The sequence below is a fragment of the Psammomys obesus genome, unplaced genomic scaffold (assembly GCF_907164565.1).
Source record: "Psammomys obesus unplaced genomic scaffold, mPsaObe1.curated_primary_1811, whole genome shotgun sequence".
In the NCBI taxonomy this organism is placed as follows: domain Eukaryota; kingdom Metazoa; phylum Chordata; class Mammalia; order Rodentia; family Muridae; genus Psammomys; species Psammomys obesus.
Genome location: NW_026585504.1, coordinates 4,822,970 through 4,843,996, shown reverse-complemented (window position 1 = coordinate 4,843,996; position 21,027 = coordinate 4,822,970). Strand labels below are relative to the sequence as shown.

Below are 21,027 nucleotides of genomic sequence, written 5' to 3'. Positions count from 1 at the left end.
CCCTTCCACAGAGGCCACATGTGGACAGTTTCCAGGGTGAGGCCTGGCTTGACTATGGACTGAGTCATGATGGCGTGGAGGGCGGAGAACGAGCCTGTTTTCAAAACCTTTCTTTCACCAGTGCTTTTATGAGAACTCACATGTCAGAGGAGAGTTTGCGGCGTTCAATCCATTTCCTCTGCCCTTTCTGGGCCCCTTTCCCAAGCATTTCACAGGTACCTAGGCTGCAAAGGGAAACCACATCCCCTATAGAAAGGAAAAGATGCACACACACACACACACACACACACACACACACACACACACAAGCCTGGCTCCCTTCACAGAGTCTTTGTCCTGGGTGCCTCATCAGCAACTAGGTGTCAAACCAATACTTTGATGACATCTAAGATTCTCTTCACCAGGGTAATGGAGACCCACGGTAATCCTAACACATGAGAGGCTGAGTCAGGGAGACTGCTGTGAGCTCAGGGCCAGCCTGGGTCACATATTCTATCTAATGGGGAGGAGGGGAGGGCGGCCTGAGGATGTGGCTTGTGCTTAGTACCTAGCAAGCTCTAGGTCTTAGATTTTGTGCTGCCTCCTCCCCCACAAAATGATACTCAAAATGGAACAGAAAATCATCCCAGGAAGACTCTAATGGATGTTGCTGGGGAATTTAATTAAAACTACCATGTTCTCCCAACCTAGAAGATCTTTCAGCCCTCCTGAGCTGCCGGAGACGGGTCGCACAGCATTGTTTTTGGATGCCATCACAACTGAAAGGGAAGCTCACACACCATCCATAACCCTCGATGTCCTGAAAAGGAAGGAGGATGTTCTCAAATTCCCTGCAGCAGGGCTCCGCTTAGGTGGAACCGATCTTGACTTCTAAGTGGAGCAGCTCTACAAAGAGAAAAGCTGCAGTATCTACATCATAAATCTGAAAAGGACCCACGCAGATCGGCAGCTGGCAAGTCCAGAAACCGCTGCCACTGAGGATCCTGCCAACATCAGCAGCAGCATCTCCAGAAACACAGGCCAGATAGCCATGTTGACATTCGCGGCTGCCACCGCAGGCAGTCCAGCCGCTGGCCACATCATACCCGGGACCTTCACTAACCAGATCCAAGCATCCTTCAGGAAGTCTTCCGGTGGTGACTGATGCTAGGGCTGACAACTAAGTCCTCACAGAGGCATCTTATTCCAGCCTACCCGCCATGCACTGTATAATACAGGTTCTCCTCTGTGCTGTGTGGGCATTGCCATCCCATGTAACACAAAGGGAGTTCACTCAGTGTGTCTGATGCGGTGGATGCTGGCTAGGAAAGTTACGAGCGTGTGTGGCACCATCACCCAGGAGGACTTGTGGGAAGTCATGCCCACAAGGCATGCCTCTACTCCTGAAGGGATGGAGAAGGGAGAGCAAGCACAGATGAAAAGGCTGTGGCCAAGGACGAATGTCGGGACAAATGATCCATGCCAGCTCGCTGCTGCTCAGGCAGAAGAGGTGTGGGTGTTGGTGTCTGGTCTGATGGGTACCCTCTGTCCTTATCCTAGAAGTTTCCTTCTGAAGACAAAAATGCCCAGCTAACTATGGAGGACCGGTTTGCAGCTCTCGATTCTCAGGCCTCTGAACAGGTCAGAACAATCACTGAGGTATTCAATACTAAGGTATTCTTCAGCAGATACTTGAGCAAAATGGAAAGAAGATGGATGGAAAATAAATGGTGGGGCTGGAGAGATGGCTCAGCGGTTAAGAGTGCTGTCTGTTCTTCCAAAAGACCTGGGTTCAATTCCCAGCACCCACATGGCAGCTCACAACTGTCTGTAATGCCAATTCCAAGGGATCTGACACCTTTACACTAAATGCACATAAAATAAAATTAAATTAATTTTTAAAAATGTAAATAAATAAATAAGTAAATGGTTTGGGGGGGATCTCCCCACAAAGATAGTAGGAAAAGAAAAGAGCTTTATTATTGAATAAGCGTTCAACCAGAGTGTGATGTGCAAAGGCCAATCTGCTGGGGGAGTAGGCAGACGGGAGGGATGGTGTCCTTTACATAATCCAGTAAATATGGACGGCGCACATGGTTTTAATAATTAGTCTTTACCTGACAGCACCATTTGTCACATGTTTAAACTACATTTATCTGGCAAATGAAGCTGTCACGTACTTCCTCATTAGCTTTATCCAAAACGAAGACAAGCTTCACTTAGGCTCATGACAGGAGGTCATCCTGCTACCTAGAGAGCGGCGCCCATCAAAGCCAGGTTCCTGTCTCCCACAGACACAGAGGCGAGGAGCCATCACTCCCTGGGGTTTATATTTCAGAGACGACTTCCAGGTGTTTTAGTTTGGTTTGAAGTTGTTTGGGGTTTTCTTACTCTAACCCAGACAGAACAAGAATTTTCTGTAAAACCTGAGTGGGTCTCAGCCTCATGGTAATCCTACTGCCTCAGCCAGGATTACAGGTGTGAACTACTACACCCAGAGTTTTCAGGTTGAAAAGATATTTTGTGTGTGTGTGTGTGTGTGTGTGGTTTTTTGTTTGTTTGTTTGTTGTTTTAAGACAAGTTTAATCTGTGTAGCCTTGCCTGTCCCTGACTCAATTTGTAGACAAGGCTGGCCTTGAACTCACAGAGATCCGCCTTTCTCTGCCTCCCCTGAGTGCTGAGATTACAGGCGTGCACCACCACGCCCAGCTCTTTTGAGAAGATATTTCTAAGTTGCAAAGCTGCACTGAGATTTATTTACCCTTTAAATGGGTTTAAATAACGTTTCAAAAAGATTGTATCTATTCTGTATGTTTCGACAGAAGGCTGGCTTTGTGGTGACCACTGTGGGCGGTAGAACTCCTCAACAAAGTGGCAAGACAAAGAAACAGGGAGTACAATGGGGGTCAGGGCTAGGTGTGAGCCTCAGAGCCCCATACTTGTACTGCTGCCCCTGCCGAGGCTCCACGGCCTCCCAACACAGCCTCACCAACAGGTGAACGGAACATGAACCTCTGCAGGGGTCAGTGAAGTACCCAGTTAAAGCCTGACACAGGCCAAAGAAACCTACAAATATTAAACAAACAAACAAACAAAAAACCAACTAAGAGAAGATCATCTGTGGAGCCGAGTGTTTCAAATGCCAGCACTTGGGGAGCTACAGCAGGAGAATTCTGAATTTGTTGGTGAATTAATACAAAATGTTGTTAAACTATTAACTCTAGGAAAGCAAAAAGTTATGTAGGAAAGGAGCTAAAGGTTAATCTCCTACGTGGCACCATTATGGGCAGAGTTTCACACCATGACAATTTAAACTCTAGATGGAGATAAAATTACAATCTGTCTTCTTAGGATTATGGAGGAGAGTTTCAGAAGGGGGGGGGGTGTTATAGGAGTGTGTCACCTAGCTTCTGTGAACTTTAAAGCTAAGACCGTGACAAGGACCCATGGCATCCCTGTAGATTCCCCCACCTTACTTCAGCTCGCCTAGCCAACTGTGAAAACATGTCCATTCGGGACTTTTTCTCTATGAATTCTGTTGAAGCTGGTTGCCGGCAGAGCCTCAGCCTGTGGACCCTGCCGTTCAGGATCACAGGACTGCCTCAGCAACTTGGTGAGAGCGTGTCCCCCACGGGAGTCTAAGAAGAGAACTGAGGGCGCAGTGGGGTGTGGAAACCTTGCCTCCCAAGATTCCATCTCTGGAACTACAGAGCTAGAGAGTAAGCGGGAGCAAATGTCCACGCAACTCCTACCATCATAGAAGGAGTTACTCACCCTTGTTCCCAGGGTGGCCTCACTCGTATTTGACTCAGTAATGTTAGCAGTCATCAGTACTAAAAAGCCCCTCCCTCCCTAATTTCTAACTGTTCTTGGGGAGGAGGCCAGGCCTGGTGACCCCTGTTATCTCAGCTCTCCAGAGGCTGAGGCAGGAGGACTGTCCAAGTTCAAAGCCGGCCTGTGCTAGTCTGGGACCTGGAGTACCAAGTAGGACTCTGAGGGGAGAAAAAGAAAAATAAAAAGGCTAGGAAGGAAGGAAAAAGAAAAGAAAAAAACAGAGCAGGAATTTTTCACACTGTTCACCAGAATGACTGCAATTAACATGCAGTTTCCACAGGAAAAGAACATTGTCTTAGTTTGGATTTCTATTGCTATGAAGGGACACCATGAACATGGCAACTCTTAATAAGAAAAATGTTTAAGGGTGACGTTTGGCCTGGCTTGAGCATTTGAAACCTCAAAGCCTACCCCCACGCACCCCCCAGTGACACACTTCCTCCAACAAGGCCACCCCCCCTAAAAATGCCACTTCCTATGAGCCTGTGGGGGCCATTTTCATTCAAACCACCGCAGTCATTGAGAGAGAAAACAGTCTCGGAATTGGGACAATTGGGGGACTGTATGATAAGGAAGAGGAACTATAATTTCTCGTGGAAGCTTACTCAGAAACAAAATTTCCTTTCTCTATTTTTCTATCAGAATTCCACTTGATAGAATGCAATTTCTATCAGAATTGGAGCTGAGGAGACTTCTGAGAGTCCCTGCAAAGCAAGACCTGAGTTTGGGTCCCCAGACTCCTATAGAAGCCAGGCATCTTGACCTGTGCCTGACACTAGGGGCAGAGACAGGTGCCTCCTGGAGGCTCACTGGCCAGCGGGCCTTGCTGCAATGGTGAGCTCAGGCTCAGTGAGAAACCCTGTCTCAAAAAATAAGGAACATATCCCAATGTCAACCTATGGCCTCCACATGTGCATGCATGGACACACACACACACACACACACCGGAAAGAGAGAATTCACATACACTCCCCACCCCAGCCCAGCTTGTTGGCAGTAGACAGAGCAGCACTCATGAAACATGGGGTTTAAGCCAGAAGTGTGACAGTCCACTTTCCGGCAAGCTGTTCCTTCCCCAAGATCCTACCCCAACAGGCCGGGGCCTGGAGTGTGTTCCACACTTCTGCCTCGGAGCCTCTGCGTCTCTCTGCCAGGTGCCCACTCTTCGCTCTTCAGTCTCCAGGTGATTCTCCTTAGCAGAAAAACCAGAAGCAAAAGCCATGAACAGGAAGAAGCTGGTGTTTGCAGAGGAAGTTCTGTGATTGCCTCAGCTGACCACATTTGTCAAAGCCTAGCTCGTCTCATCTTCTTATTTAATGAAAGAAGATTAAACCACTGCTGTAAATTAGCCTGGGCAATACCCCCAACATTTTGATGTTCACGTTTTCATTCTATCACTCACATCAACAGCAAACCCCGCCCCCACTCCCTGCGCTGCACTGGCACTCAGAACAGCCACCAAATAGCAGAGAGACACACCTGTCAGCCATAGATTCACCAGCCACATGCTGACTGAAAATTTTGTCGTTCCTCCCAGCGCTGACTTTCCAAATGCTAGATTAACAAGCTGACACCACCATGCCCAGCTCTGCATGGCCAAAATAACCAGCTAGGGCTTCGGAACAGCCAGTCCCTTTTCATGTCTAATCCCTGCCCCATCCAAAAAGCCCAAGCCACTTCCTGCTGGGTAGAGAGCAGTCAGCCAGCAGATACTGCATTCATTTGAGAAAAAAAGCTGAGTTTTGATGTTTTCTAACAAAGTCTTTCAGAGCCCCTCCAAGGGGGTGGGGGTGAGGGGAGCTGGACCCTTACTTAACCTAATCCAGCCACCCACTACTCCTCCTCCTGGCCTCTTGACAGCAAGTGGAGGGTCTCTGAGAAACTCAAAGATGTGTTCACCCTGACCCAGAACAGGAGAGCCGGCCTCTTCACAGTGAGTAACCTCCGAGGCGAGAAGGCAAGGCTCTGAAAGACCGTCAGTGTGTTCATTAAGAACACAGACTAAATGTCAAGCAGCTAGCAGCACTGCTCATTCTAACTGGCTGAAATCTAGATTCACTGTAATTGAATCATCTCATGCAAAGGCTGTGTTTACCAACCCTCTCATTTCCTCTTCCAGAACAGCCATCAAGAGCCTACCTACATTCACGCACACACACATACCCACACACAGCACTGGGGGGTGGGGTGGAGGAGGGAGACACATGACTACTTTATAATCTCCATGATCCTGTTCCTAGACTCCCTCAGCACCATGCCATCCTAGATCCCAGTAATAATCCAAATCCAGTCTTGTGTTTGTCCACGGTCTTCATCGTCTCACCCTCATCAAGCGGGCAGGATGTTACATTTTCCCCTGCGCTTTACGGCCCCTTCTGTCACAGTATTGGCAGCAGCTTGTGTTATGTGTGTATAGGGCTGTGTGTGCGTGTGCATGAGAACCTATTACAGGCTTTCACCTGCCCAACTCAGCAGGCATCTTGAAGGAGAAAGCTGTTGCCCTTAAGCTGCTTCAGGCCGTGTTCAATGGGAGCTGCTAAATGTAGTGCATATTTCTTTGGACAAAATAAAAGTAGAAAGTGAACAGATGAGCTGGTATTGTGATGCTTGTCTATAATCCTACACTCAGGAGGCTGGGGCAGGAGCGTTGCTCTGAGTTTGAGGTCAGCTTAAACTACTTAGTGGGTAGTCCAAGCCAACCTGGGCTACAAAAACTGTCTCCAGAGACGAAGGGGAAGGAGAGAAAAGAAAAGAGGAAGGAACGAACAAAGGAAGGAAGGAAGGAAGGAAGGAAGGAAGGAAGGAAGGAAGGAAGGAAGGAAGGAAAGAAGGAAGGAAAACACCAGAGAATAAACCAACAGGCAATGGCCAATGTATTTTCTAGGCCGCTAATTTTTATAGTTGATGGGAAAACGCCTAAATAGTGAGCTCGAAAACCTTCCTCTTTGCTAGCAAACTTCCAGGGATAGCTTCTCGCTCCGTTAAGCATCATCTTCCCCATTATGTAACGGAAGCACTGGGATCTGGACCAGTCTTCCATTAAAGATGATTTTTATAGTCTATGAGCTTCGTCAGGGAGTGGTGACACCCGGGGGCGGTTTAAACAGATACAAGCATTTAAGCCAGTGACTCAGGCCCCGCGGGAGCCGCGGCGCGGCCATTGGCTAGCACGCTGACCCCGCCCCCTCCGGCCCCGCCCTGCTCCCGGCCCCGCTCCCGGCCCCGCCCCGCTCCCCCGCGGTGTAGGAGCAGCTGACCGAGTCGGAGCGTCGCGGCGGTGGCAGGTAAGCTAGCTGCTGAAGCCAGGCCCCGGCGAGCCCGCGGCCTTCCCGGCGCCAGGCCGCGGGGTTGGGGCACAGCCGGGCGGGGAGGTGCCCCGGCACCCGCTGCTGCGGGTCTCCTGGAGGGATGGAGGCTCAGCATCGCTGGGAGGGCGTGGGGGAGGGTGGCATCTTTGGGCTGACCTTTGCTGTTCTCTTTGTAATAGCTACCGCGAGCATAATTTTACCCGTGATTGCACCACGATTTCCTCAGTCTTCAGCGTCGCAGTCCTATCCCCCCGGTTTCACACCCAACGCCACGCGATTTCTCTGCCCTGCCTTGGCGTTTTCGTAGCTGTCTTATTTTTCTTGTACTTTGAATATCGTGGTTTAATAACAGTTGCCCATGTGCTGAATTCCCCATTTTCTTAAGAGAAACTCCTGGAAGAATGAGATTTAAAGACTTGTGCAAATCTAATTACAAACAGGAATCAAAATTTTGCATTAAAATGCCAGACCCCTTGAAAAATTAACTGTTCCATAAAGAAAAGGGGCTTCTTTACCTACACACACACCCAAGAGCTTCAAAGAGAGAAGGAAATAGAAAGATCAGGGGTGATTGTGTTTTATTCCATATTATTTTTAACAGGGACTAAATGATGAGTCATTTTCTCAATAATATGCAAACTAAAGCAAGCTTGATTGTTTTTTTGACGTCTACTAAATAAACAACAACAATGGCAACCACAACCCTACCCCAGAGGTTGCCTGAAACCACCATGTTCAGATTTAGGGGCAGGTGGCCCTACTTAGGGGCCAGAAACATTGCTTTACAACCAACTTTATGACTTGACATTTCCTGAGGTTCCTTTTGTTCTTTCCTTTTTTTAAAAAAGACAAGTATTTCTTTCATGTGTGTGAGTGTTTTGTATCCACATATGTATGCATGTAGGTGCCTGGTTCTGTGTTTCTCTGGCAGGCGGATGCCCTGGAACTGGAGTTAAGGATGGCTCTCTGAGCCCTGCCATGTGGGAGCTTAGAACCAAATCCAGGTCCTCTGGAAGCATGACCAGAGCTCTTAACTGCTGAGCCACCTCTCCAGCCCCTTTCATTCATTCTCAGAAAGCAGAAAGTGCTACCTGTGTCTGGTATTCGTTGCAAAGATTAACAGTCTGTAAAACTGGATGCTGAATGTATGTTGTTCTGTTTCCCATTCCCATTTAACTGAGGGTACTGTAAATCAGCAGGGGCTTTCTGTTTGGTTCACTAGTTAGTTTGGACTGTGTGGTTTGCATGTTTGTGAGTTCATAGCAGGCTTTAACTATGTAGCTCTGGCTGGCCTGGAATTTGCTGTGTGTACCAGGCGGGCCTCAAATTTGTAGCAGTCCTGCCTGCGACTCCCCAGAAAGCCTGTTACAAGCATGAGGCACTGTGCCCAGCAGCAGAACAGTCTGGGGAGGTATTATTAGCCGTGAGCTGTGACCCAGAAATTTACCTGGGATGGAACAAAGGGCTGTGGGAGCCATATGGCCAGCAATTCCCCAAAATTAGAACCAACTGAAAATCAGCAGCAGCTAGGAAACTGTGACAGTTTCATGAAAGGAACCTTAGGGCTCGTGAACACTCTTCATTTTGGATTCCATGTATCTCTGTGGAAAACTAAGAGTACAGGGTAGGAGGCTAAGTTCTCCCAAACGTGTGAAAAACCCAGGAGAGCAGAAAATATGTCCAATTTTAACCTCATGTTTGTCGGATGTATTGTTTCCACTAACATGTTTGAGGAAAACAAAGCAGTTCACAGGCTTCTTTTCTTGGAATACTGGGGAGTGAACCAGGGGATAGTTTTTTGGTTTCTAAACTAACGTAGACCATGCCGTGTTTGCTTTTTGGAATATATTTGAGGTGCTCTTATTTCGGTTTTCAAGCAATGTCCCTTTTTATTTGACTATTTATTAGTGGTTTGGCAATTTATATATAAGATTAGATTGTGTTTCAGTTCTTAAGATTTATTTATCAGCTTTTGTTGTTGTTTTGAAGGACTCCTGATTATATTTCACAACTGAACAATTTTAACCGAGCTGAAGCATTCTGCCTTCCTAGTGGTACCAGTCCAGTTTAGGAGAGCCAAGCAGATTGTAAGTACCCTGTGAATCATGGTGGTCTTGGGGGAGGGAAGGCCATGAAGATCACCAACTGTCTGGGGAAATGAGGGCCAGAGGAGTCTAAGCACCACGAGTGCCCCAGAGGCCACCCAGTGATGTGGGACTTACGTCTCTTACTGTTCTCCTGTAAAGTCAGCTTAATTCCACTGGGACAAGGGCCACCACTTTCTCTAGGACTGTGCCGGACTAGGGAACTGATAAGACACTTTTCTATGCCAAATCTCAACCAAATAAGAAAGGTAGAGTGACAATTTTCTTTTCTTTCTTTTCATATGGGTTTTTCTGTTGTATGTTCGCAATTTGTGGGTTCGGTAGTTTTGGCCTTGCTTTTGCTTTTGTTTTCCTGTGCCCAGGCTGACCTGGGACTTGACCTTGCACTCCAGTTCCGAGCTGTGAGCCAAGCCACCACACCCAGATGGTTTTTCTGGATGATGGTTTTAACTTTCCTGTTCTCTTCTTGCAAGGCGTCTGTGAGTTCCTGCACATTGAATACTTAAAAGTGCATCTGGACCCAACGCAGGGATGGCTGCGGCGCTGTAAAGGGACGCGCAGTGGATAGGGTGCCTGCGTTAGCGCTGAGACCTGGAGAACGTCTGTCTCGATGTGTGAGGCAGCCCTCCGCTCATGGCCGCTGCAGTAGCAGCCCAGAGGGAACTGCACCCTCTTAGCAGAAAGCAGAAAGCATTAGGTTCCAGATCACCCAGCGGGGTGGGGGAAGGCGGTAGGCAGCAGGCTCTGTGGGAGGCTTTTCCAGCCTCTCCCGTTCCATCATTAAACATTTCCAGGCTGTCCCACAAGGATTTCTGGTGGATTTTCAAAAGTTCTTAAAGTAGTTCTGATGATCAGTCAGCTTAGGGATCAATCACCCTATTCAATCCAGAGACGGGTCTTCTTAAGATACCAGTTAAAGCCCTAAAATGTTTCCCATCATCTTACAAGCTCGATCCAGTTCCTTAAGGGCCAGTGACCTCAAATGAGAAATGAATTAATTGTTCTTAGCACAAGAGAGACAGGAAATTTACCCCCAGGGATGGGGGTGGGGTAGAAGGTGTGAGTGTGTGCATATTGTGTCTGTGTGTATTTGTGTGTGTGTATTATTCTCTCCGCTTCGTAATTTACCTGATTAAACTTCAAGGTGTATGTGTTCCGCATCTCAAAGCACCACCTTAGTGGACGGCAGGGACTGGTCAGTGTGTGTGGACCTCAGCGGCAGCAGCTTAGGTTCAGAACTTTGGACAAGTTCTCAGCAGCTCTGCCCCGTGATGCCTGTGGGTAGCGATAATAGAATGACAGGTGACTCATAGACCTTTGCACCCTCCCTTGGGTTCTGTAGCTGTACGTGTTGCTCTTGCGAGCACAGCATTTTGCCTGTGCAGATTTGCATGTCAGCTAGCCTGGTGAGCTCTGGATTCTCCTCTCACATAAACAGCTCTTCGGTTTTTAGGAGTTTTTGTTTTGATTCATTGGTTGGTGGTGGGTTTTTTTGTTTTTGTTTTGTACTGGTGACTAAAGCCAGTCCCTCTAAGGCAGGCAGGCAAGGAAGGCTGACTGGGTCTCAGCCCAGCCTGGCCTCCAACTCATTACCTAACCAAGGCTGGTCTCGAGCTCCCTGTCCTCTTACCTCTGCTTTCAACCACTGGGATTCATTCATGGGACACCATGCCCTGCACCCCTGTTAGTGTCACGTTAGTGTTTCTTAAAGTCCTCCGAATTTGGATAAAAGTTGACTCTGGGTTATTTGGATATAATCGCAGTCTCTTTGTATATTGGTGTCTATACTGGTTAATATATATCTCTTGCTTTTTCTAGTCTTTTTTTTAAATATCTCAGCAAAACTGTGTAACTTTCCTCAGTAAGTCTACTGTGTATTTTGAAGATGAACCCTAGATGTTTTGAGTTTCTTAATGTCATGGTGGATGGAATTTTTACCCCATTATGTCTTTAGATGGGGCAGATTTCAAAGACTGCCATTCTAGGGCGCTCACTTACCACCATCCCCTCCCCCCATACTCACACACCTGAAGCCTTTTGATGATCTTTTTAATAGTTTTTACCTAGAAAATCACAAGTCTGTAAACTCTCAGAACTGTGTAAAAATGGCTTGATGTTTTCATCACATTCGTGAAAAGTCTTCTTGTACTAAGATGATAGGCATAGGCTGCCACACCTAGCTCTGCTTTTTAATACGTATGTTCTAGTTATTCAGTAAAGATTTGTTGAACGGATTCATTCTAAAGTCCCTTGTATATTTATGTATTAGTGGAAAGGGTCCCTGACACACTAACTTGGAATCCTTTGGATAAATACTTAACAGCGGAATAGCTAGGTCACGTGATAGGTGTAGTTTTAGTTTTCTACAGAACCTATATAAATTTCCATGGTGAGGTCTAATTTATAGGCCTACCAGCAATCTATAAGGATTTCCTTTTCTCCTCCTTGTTTTTAATTTACTTTACATCCCAAGGGTTTCCCCTCCTTCCCCTAAAGACTTGTTTGTTAACTATTTATACAGGATTCTGCCTGCATGAATGCCTGTAGGCCAGAAGAGGGCACCAGATCTCATAGATGGTTGTGAGCCATGTGGTTGCTGGGAATTGAACTCTGGACCTTTGGAACAGCAGCCAGTGCCTTAACCTCTGAGCCATCTCTCCAGCCCCGTATTTGTTTTCTAAATGGTAGACATTCTGACTTGGGATGGAATGTCTGTGTAATTTTAACTTTCACTTTTCTGACAGCCAGTGATATTGAACATTTTTTCATATATTAATTGACCATTTTGTACTTTGGGAAACTTTCATTTCGATAGCCTACTTACTGTTTCGCATTTTAGAGATGCATCTCACTATGTCACCCAGACTGACCTGAAACTTGGTAGTCTTCTCTAAGTCCCTGGGAGCTGGACTCTAATGGTGCATGCTCTGCCTAACTCAGTTTTGTCTGTCTATTTTTGCATATGGGGTTAGGGACCCATTTTTTTTTCTTCAGTTTCCTAGAAGCATCGAGCTTTTTTCCTTACTGGTTTGTGTACCCACTGGCATATCAAGTCCTTGTCACAAAATGTATACATGTTTCCATATTAGAACTTAATCCTGCTGGTCCTTCCTGGATTTTATGGCTTTATGGTATGATTTAAGTCTGGTGTGGTACATTCTCCCTGTAGTCTTCCTTTAAGCTTGACTAATAAATATGCCATTTTTCATGTGAGTTTATTAAGCTATTCAGAAAAATCAACCTGGATGGAATGAAAGGTTTGAATTTCTGCCATATACAGTCTCTTTTTACTTGGTTTTGTCGTTTCCAGATCTTTTACAGCTTGCTTGCATGTGAATATCTGTTTTTTTTCTAGTTAGTTGTGGCTGGTGTGGAAGTGATGTTGGTTTCTGCATTCTCATTGTGGTGGTTTGAATGAATTGTCCCCATAAGTCTTAGGCATTTGAGTGTTCTGGTTCCCAGCTGGAGGCTATTTAGGAAGGATTAGGGGGCGTGGCCTTGTGGATGAGGTGTGTCACTGTGGGGTAGCTGTGAGGTTTCAGAAGACCCCTGCCATTTCAGATTAGCTCTCTGCCTTCTACTTGCGGATCAAGATGTGAGCTCTCAGCTGCTGCTGTCGTGCCATGCCCCCATCCCCATGGCGGTGGTAGATCCCAACCCTTCTGGAAGCGTTAGCACCACGTAAACCCTTCCTTCTATTAAGTTGCCTGGTGTTTTATCAGAGCAATAGAAAAGTAAGGTCCTCATCCTGGACCTGCAGCCTTCTGAATTCCGCTACTGTTGTTTGTTTTATTTTGTTTTACTGTCTTTCTGAGACGGTATCTCCGTGCCGCTCTGGCTGTCCTGGAACTTGATTTGTAGACCAGACAGGCTTCAATGTAATGTTCCGGCTGCCTCTGCCTCCCAAGTGCTGGAACCTAAAGATGAGCAACACTTTTTATCCTACTTTGTGTTTTCTGTTGTGATCTTAGTAATTGCAAATGATGTCAGCTTGACAAATCTTTCCTTGTAATTCCTTCACCTGCTCTTTCTTCATCTTAACATATGGCATTGGCAGCACCTTGAGTCCTGTGAACAATGGAAGGTTTGTTTTGTTTTGTTTTGTTTTGTTTTTTCAGTCTGCTGATCTTAAAAGGAATACATTCAGAGATCATTCATTATGTTTCCTGGTTTTATTGTAAGATTTATCAAGCTGAGGAAATTCCTATTGCTAACTGTTTTAGGAGTGTTCTTCTTAGTGAAAAATATAGATAATGACCTTCATTAAGTACTTACTAAAATATCTTAGATGACATCACAACACAGCCACAAACTCAGAAATCTAATCTCCGTCCCAGCAACCTCATGAACCAGCAACCCTCTGTGGAGCCAGGGCTGGAACCTAGGCAGGTGTGCTGCCACCAGCCTCATGCACAGACCAGGAGCTCCTCACGCGGGCGGCGCTATCTGTAGGATGAGGCTTTGATTTCAGTAGCTAGCCTGCTTAAGTCTTCTGTATGGTTTGGGTCCCCCTTTAGAAAGGATTCTGTCAAGGAATTTCATGATACTTTTTTCCTTGTCCTCAGCTCATTTTGAAATGATCCTGTCTTGATGTATTTTGTAACTATCCAGCATCAGTTTCAGTGCCGACAGCCATGGCTCCTGCAGTATGGTTGGGGACAGCTCCCAGGCTGACCTCTCCAGTGGCTGGTTGTTCCTTATCCCCAGACGCTGGGAGCTTTGCACCCACATGTTGCTTGACAACAGTTGTAGCCAAAACCAACCCCTTACCCACCTCCCTCCAGATTGGATGCACTTTCCATGTTCTGTCTGTGTCACTGCCTAGTCCAGAAGCTGTGGTTCCAGATACTTTCAGTCTCTTGCCATTTGTATCAGACACTGTGTTCCCCCAGAGCTGCCCACTGAATCACATGGCTCTGCTTCCATCTCAGCTTCCTCACTGCAGCAGCCCAAGACCTAGGCTGTCTGCTCTGCACACACATGCAAGCCTAGGTTGCATTCATGTACACAAAGTCCCTGCTTCGCAAATGTTCCTTCTGAAAAAGGACCCAAACTCCTCCTCAGTGGCTCATGATGCCTTCAGACCCAAGTCAGACCCTGCCCAGGCCTAACCATTGGGCCACCACAGAACCAGGATCCACATGGGAGGGGTAGGTAGCAATGGCACCGCTCTTTGCTTTCTTTTTAAAACAAGGTGGTCTTGAGGCTAAGCGGGATATGATAATGTTAGACCAAGAATGGCGGGTGTAATGTGTCCCAGTGGTCTGCTTGCCTTGCATGCACAGCCCTGTTACCTGAGCCCTGCCTACCTTTCCACTGTACAGCTCCAGGCTCGGGTGTCCTCAGACCTGCCAGAGTCCCTCTCACCGCACCTCAGCGCGACTCTTAACTGCTGTCTGCTCCCATCACCTTCTCCTTTCTCACATACTTCATGTACCTCAGTTCCTCTCCTCTGTGTCCTTATCCCTGTGTCATTTCCCACTCATGTGTCTCTGCAGGTCATGGAACTGTAACTTTTTTTTTTTCTTCACACTGCAATAGATGGACACTAGGGCATGTCAGGCAAATGCCAGTGAGAGCCATACAGCCTTGTAAAAGCATATGCAAAGCCCAGCTCAGCGTGATTCCCAGCAGCCTTCTCTGCCTCCCACCCTGTCTATTTCAGATAGCCTGAGCCTACCACAGCAGCTGGCATATAAAATAAGTGCTTAATCCAGTACAACTGCTAGCTGGCCATTGTAGGAAAGAGTGTTTTGTAAACTTTTAAACACAGTTCTCCTTCAGTGTCCATTGAAAAATACTTATTCCTGGTTGCTGGTTAGTTCTGTTTCAGTAAAGATGTTTGTGTCATCCCTTCCACACTTACTATAAGTGTTTATTAATCAAGCCCTGTTTCTGGGGACATTGCCATAAACAGACCCAAGACTCTGCCCGCCTGAGGAACCTGCCACCTAGTGGAGAAAATGGAAAATAACTTGTATGTCAAGCAAATTACTTGCTCTGGAAAGAAATGGAGCAGGGAAAGAAGATAGGAAAAGGGGTGCTGTACTGTGTGGTGTAGCCCTCTCCGGACATCTGGGAGCCACATGGGTATCTGGGAAGGAGCTGCCTAGACCAAGGAAGGAGCAAGTGCAAAGGCCCAGAGAGGGGACTCACTTGTGGGCTTATGAGGAATGTTTCTTTTCTATCAAAGGTAGTGAGCCAAGATTCCATCAGTCACCCACCCTGAAAAACTTTTTTCCAGATCTTTTAATCTCCCCCACAAAGCCCCAACTCCCTACAAACCGCGCATTTCCAGGACCTGATGGCCTCTGGCAGCCAACCCTCTCTCCCTCTCCTTCACCATGTGCTGATTCTTGTAAAACTAGCCCGTCTGGAAAGACTGTGAGGTAGGACCCCAGCTGATGAGGAAAAGACGCAATTGCCACCAGCATTAGAATTAAAAAGTAAATGAACTTCTGGCTGCCATTTGCTTGCTATTGCTGTTTCAGTTCTGCTGTGCCTTCCCCCTTCACCCCTCCCCCCAAAAAAGAAATTGCCTTGCCGGGCTGCTTCCACTTTGTTCATGTTTCTTTGTGCAATGCTGGCCGTATTCTTTGTTTCTAACAGGTTTAAGCAGGGTGGGGAAAGGAGGTAGTGAAGCCGTGTCCTGTGAAATCCAGCCAGTGTGGCCAGGACCTTGTATTTTAACCTCTGTATTTTAATATGGAAGAATGTTTCTTGGGGAAGCGGTACAGTGTGACCACATATTAAAAGGAAAACACAAGTTAGTTGCTGGGGCAGGGTCAGAAAGGAAGACAGACAACCGTGGAAAGATTCAGAAAACCAGTAATGGGGGCATCAGCCAAGATAGTGTGCTGAAAACTGTGAAAAGCCGAAGGGCTTAAGATTCACTGTAAAATCAGGCATGATGGCGCACGCCTTTAATCCCAGCACTCAGGAGGCAAAGGCAGGCAGATCTCTATGAGTTCAAGGCCAGACTAGTCTAATAGCCAGGGCTATTACACTGAGAAAACCATGTCTTGAAAAACCAAAAAAAAAGGGGGGGGGGAATAGATTAATTGTAAGTTAATTGTAAAGATAGAACTGAAAGATTTGCTAATAGAGTTTCATGTGTGCTGTGACAAAGAGAAAATTCAAGAAGTTATGGCTAGCTTTGGCTCAGTAGCATGAATGGAAAAGTGGTTTACATAAACACGCTATAGACTTAAGAGATAGAGTGAGTGAGTGAGTGATGATGGCTGACTGGGGTTCTGGGAGTTGAGCCCAGGGCCTCACACAAGCTAAGCAATGCTCTATCCACTGAGCTCCTTCCCCAATCCTTAGACTGAACTTTCAATCCTCCTGCCTCAGCCTGCCACGTTCTGCCATTATATGGGCTTACTGCCAAGTCCAGGAAGACGGAAACCTAAAATGAGGGGAGAGTCCTGAGTTAGAGTCCAGCATGGAGGCCAGGACCTGAGCCCTGGGGAAATGGGATCCACCAGGGAGCAGGACTGAAAGGCTCGGGGCTGGAGGTGTGGGAGCGTGTTTTTCCCTCTGACCCTCAGGAGAAGAAACTTCCAGAACGCCAGCTGGCCTGATCCCCACCTTTTCTTCTGGCTTGTATTTTCTAAATGAATTTTGATTTACTTCCGACAGCACTTCCCATTTCAATAATTCTGCTAGGAACATGAACAGAATGTTAGTGCGTTTCCGTACTACTTTCTCTCATATACGTCATAGAATTTATTTGAAAAGTAATTTTCTAATTTTTCAGTGTGAAAAAGAATGTCAGTTCTGGAAGCAGGACTCCCCAGCGTGTGACTGTGTGTGGCCTCTTAGGTTTATGGCTCAGTGTCGTTTCAGGGCGTGTGGCTTGACCTAGGATGTGGCAATACAGTGACTGCTCTGCTCTTGGGTGTCGTCTCGGCACCCACAGCCAGTGAGATCGGTAATCTGAAAGAAGATTGTGTCATTGCATGGAGGGCCTTACTTTGCAATCCAGGCTATTTGGTGTGTTTATTGTTCCTTAAACTGTGTCACCCCTTCCTTACCGAAAGTCAAAAGAAAGCAAACTACTCAAATATTAACACTGTTAATACTAATTAACTAAAAGTAAATGTTAACACTAAAAAACCAGTTGTAATGGTATGTCTCTGTGATCAGAGTACTGAAGAGGCTGAGGCAGGAGGGTTGCCATGAGTTCAAGGCAAACCCAGGCTTCAGAGTAAACCCTATCTCAAAAAAAAAAAAAAAAAGGCATTAATACTGAGCTCAGACTTACACAAGTGTGAAGGCACTTTGCACCTTGTGACCACAGCTGGGTGGATCTCAGCCCCGGGCTGTCGCTCTGGTCTGTGGAGAGAGTGAGGAATTCTCAAGTGAGCCTGCCAAATCCTAGGTGGTTCCTGTCTCCAATAAACTTGGGTTGAGAGTTCCTTCGAGGAGATTCTTGGCGTTAATGCGCTCAGGGGACGTTAATCAATCCCTTCGCTCCACAGCTGTCTGCTGTCCTGCTCTCTGTGCCAGGCGCTGCCCTAGCCCAGCGAAAATGGCAACAGATGAGAGACTCTTGGTTTGGTTTGGATTTAGAGGCATGAGCTGTAAAGCCCAGACTTGTCTAGCCCTCACTGTGTTCCTGTTTCAGCCTCTACCTCACAGGTGCTGGGGTCACAGACAATTGCTGCCTCAGGCCCCACACTCCGCACCTGGCTTCCAGAGGGGTGTATTCCTTGCTTCCAGGGCTGCTGAGGAAAGCTGAGTCAGCTAGCTTCAAGTCTTTGCCCCCACTGCAGCCGCTCAGGAGTCCTCCAGACTGGACCCTGACCCAGCCCCAGGTGCTGTAACATTACTCGGGACCGGTGTACTCAGATCCACACCGCTGCCCCTGCACATGGCTTTTTTAATTCTGGGGACCGAGGTCTACATATGTGGATGAAGGTTCTCCTCAGTGTAGAGGCTCACGACCCCCAGGACCTCGGGTCCATGACAGCAGCCTTCCAAGTACAGCTGCCCGGCTCCCCACAAGGTCGAGCCTGCTTCCAGGTTCCATGGATGTAACGAAACTCAAAGCTGGGGCATAACCACTGTGCAGCCATCTCCCCCCAAGACCAGATGCAGTCTACAACCGGGTTGATTCTTGTTTCCAGGAAACAGAGCGAGACGTTTGTCAGATTTGTCCTACGAGGAAGGGAACGAGTTGTGTATTTTCTTGACTTACAGTTACTTTTCTCCTAAATGCTTTCAAGGAAAAGCCCCAGGGGGATTGACGTCATACCTATTACATATTAGTTCTGCAAATGTCAAGTAGCTTCATTCTGAGTGCTGGACACTGAGGCCTTGTTCTTCATTTTGCAGATCAGCTGTCATGGCGAACCTTGGCTACTGGCTGCTGGCCCTCTTTGTGACCATGTGGACTGATGTGGGCCTCTGCAAGAAGCGGCCAAAGCCTGGAGGGTGGAACACTGGCGGGAGCCGGTACCCTGGGCAGGGAAGCCCTGGAGGCAACCGCTACCCTCCTCAGGGTGGGGGCTGGGGGCAGCCCCATGGCGGGGGCTGGGGGCAGCCTCATGGTGGGGGCTGGGGACAGCCTCATGGCGGTGGCTGGGGTCAGCCTCATGGCGGTGGCTGGGGTCAAGGAGGGGGCACCCACAGTCAGTGGAACAAGCCCAGCAAGCCAAAAACCAACATGAAGCACGTGGCAGGTGCCGCTGCGGCTGGGGCCGTGGTGGGGGGCCTTGGCGGCTACATGTTGGGGAGCGCCATGAGCAGACCCATGATCCACTTTGGCAACGACTGGGAGGACCGCTACTACCGTGAAAACATGTACCGCTACCCGAACCAAGTGTACTACAGGCCGGTGGACCAGTACAGCAACCAGAACAACTTCGTGCACGATTGTGTGAACATCACCATCAAGCAGCACACGGTCACCACCACCACCAAGGGCGAGAACTTCACCGAGACAGACGTGAAGATGATGGAGCGCGTGGTGGAGCAGATGTGCGTCACCCAGTACCAGAAGGAGTCCCAGGCCTATTACAACGGAAGGCGGTCCAGCGCAGTGCTTTTCTCCTCCCCTCCCGTGATCCTCCTCATCTCCTTCCTCCTCTTCCTGATAGTGGGATGAGGGAGGCCCTCCTGCTCGTACCTTCCAGTTCTTGTGGTCTAGGCTGGGGGAGGGGTTCTCCACCCGCAGCTCTTTTACTTGAGGTGGTGTCTCATTCTTCTCTTTGTCCCCCATAGGCTAATACCCTTGGCGCTGATGGGCCCGGGGAAATGTACAGTAGACCAGATGCTATTCGCTCCAGTTCCCTTTGCCTGAGTCCATCACGGGCCAGTGCTAACACCGGGCCAGTAAGAATATAACAGCAGATAACCGCTAGCTAGTCAGGCCTTTGCTTTGGTCTAGTGAGTAAATACTGGTATGACCCGAGACTTCTGCCCAGAGTACACAGTCACAGCACAGGTGAAGGGTTCTACGACCAGAGAAGCCACTGTTTGGGCATGGTGCCCTGGGAAGCAGCCTCCCGCTTGGGATATTTAGAATACCCGTGTGTGGCATTCTTTGTTTCCTAGCATAAACTATAACCTATTAAAGCAACGGGGGAAAATCAAGTTACCCTACTGACACCGAAAGCAAGCCTTTGTTCATCTTCTAGGAACGAGAATGATTCCTAACCTCCCTTAGATCGAGCGAGGAGATTTTTGACTCCGAGGAGAGGCAGCACTCCTGTGAAGGGAGAGATGGTTAGGGTGCAAAGGCAAGACACTAATTTCTTTTAATCTCTTCATTTCCGTCTCATAATTGTCAAAAGCTAGAATTAGGTCATGCCCTTATTTTCTGTACTTGTATTTGAACCCAACAACAAAGAGACAATCTAAAAGTGCTCTTAGGTTGCAGATGAGAGAAATAGGCTCCATTCCAAAGTGGGGAAGAAAATCTGTTAGCATTAAGTAAGACAAACTTTGTCCTTAAATCGTTTCATATTTCCCTGAGCAGACGTACAGACTCAGCAGTAGCGTCCGCCTGCACTGGGGTGAGCGGTGTAGAACATAGGAAGTATGACTTCAAGTGGACACCCTCTTTTTGTCGCCTCTCGAGTGTGTGGTGCACTGGCCATTCCTTCTGGTACTAAATGCTTACTGTGTGACCCTCAGGCTTTCAACATGCACTAAGTTCCACGTATGAACCCAAAGTGGACCCCGAGCTGGTCGTTGAGATCTGCATGTACTTCACGTTTTCTATATTTGTAACTTCGCATGTACCTGTTTTGTCATATAAAGAGTTTATAATGTTTGCTATCTGACCGACATTAAATAGGAGCTGTGATGAACACCCCTGGGAGGTTTCTGTCTGTCAGTGCTCCTGGCCCTGAGTTTGCTGCCAGGGTGGCGTGGGGCTCATCTAAGCCAGATAGTGGCTAATTTCACATACCTGTCCCTGGTGGGCCTTCGTTGGTCACTGACTAGTTTATTTCCAGTGCCTTTTCATAAGTATCTACTTAGCCCTGCTGAGCCACAAAGGCACTCCTTGTTGGGGGAGGGATGGAAGGGGCTGTCGGGGAATAGGGCTCATGCTCTAGAAAAGGTTTTTTCTTTTTTTAAATGTGAATCAGTGTTTTTGCCTACATGTATGTCTGCACCACACGCATTGCCCTCGGAAGTCAAAAGGGGCCCAGACACCCTGGAGCTGAAGATAACAAAAGTTTGTGAGCCACTGTAAGGCTTACTGGGACTCGAACCCAGGTCCTCCGCAAGAACAGGCAGGAGTCTTAACCACTGAGCCACGGCTTCAGTCCCAGGGGGCAGGGTTCTGT

At 47.7% G+C, this 21,027-nt stretch overlaps 1 protein-coding gene and 1 pseudogene across 1 annotated transcript; both read left to right on the top strand.

The window, feature by feature from the left end:
• Nucleotides 1-673: 673 nt before the first annotated feature.
• Nucleotides 674-1,455, top strand: LOC129675080 (40S ribosomal protein SA-like; annotated as a pseudogene).
• A 5,581-nt stretch (nucleotides 1,456-7,036) lies between these two features.
• On the top strand, nucleotides 7,037-20,544 carry Prnp (prion protein). Its single transcript, XM_055608716.1, has 3 exons — nucleotides 7,037-7,097; nucleotides 9,111-9,208; nucleotides 18,566-20,544. The coding sequence occupies exon 3, from the start codon at nucleotides 18,576-18,578 to the stop codon at nucleotides 19,335-19,337; it is 762 nt and encodes a 253-aa protein (XP_055464691.1). The 5' UTR covers nucleotides 7,037-7,097; nucleotides 9,111-9,208; nucleotides 18,566-18,575; the 3' UTR covers nucleotides 19,338-20,544.
• The last annotated feature ends 483 nt before the right edge of the window (nucleotides 20,545-21,027 follow it).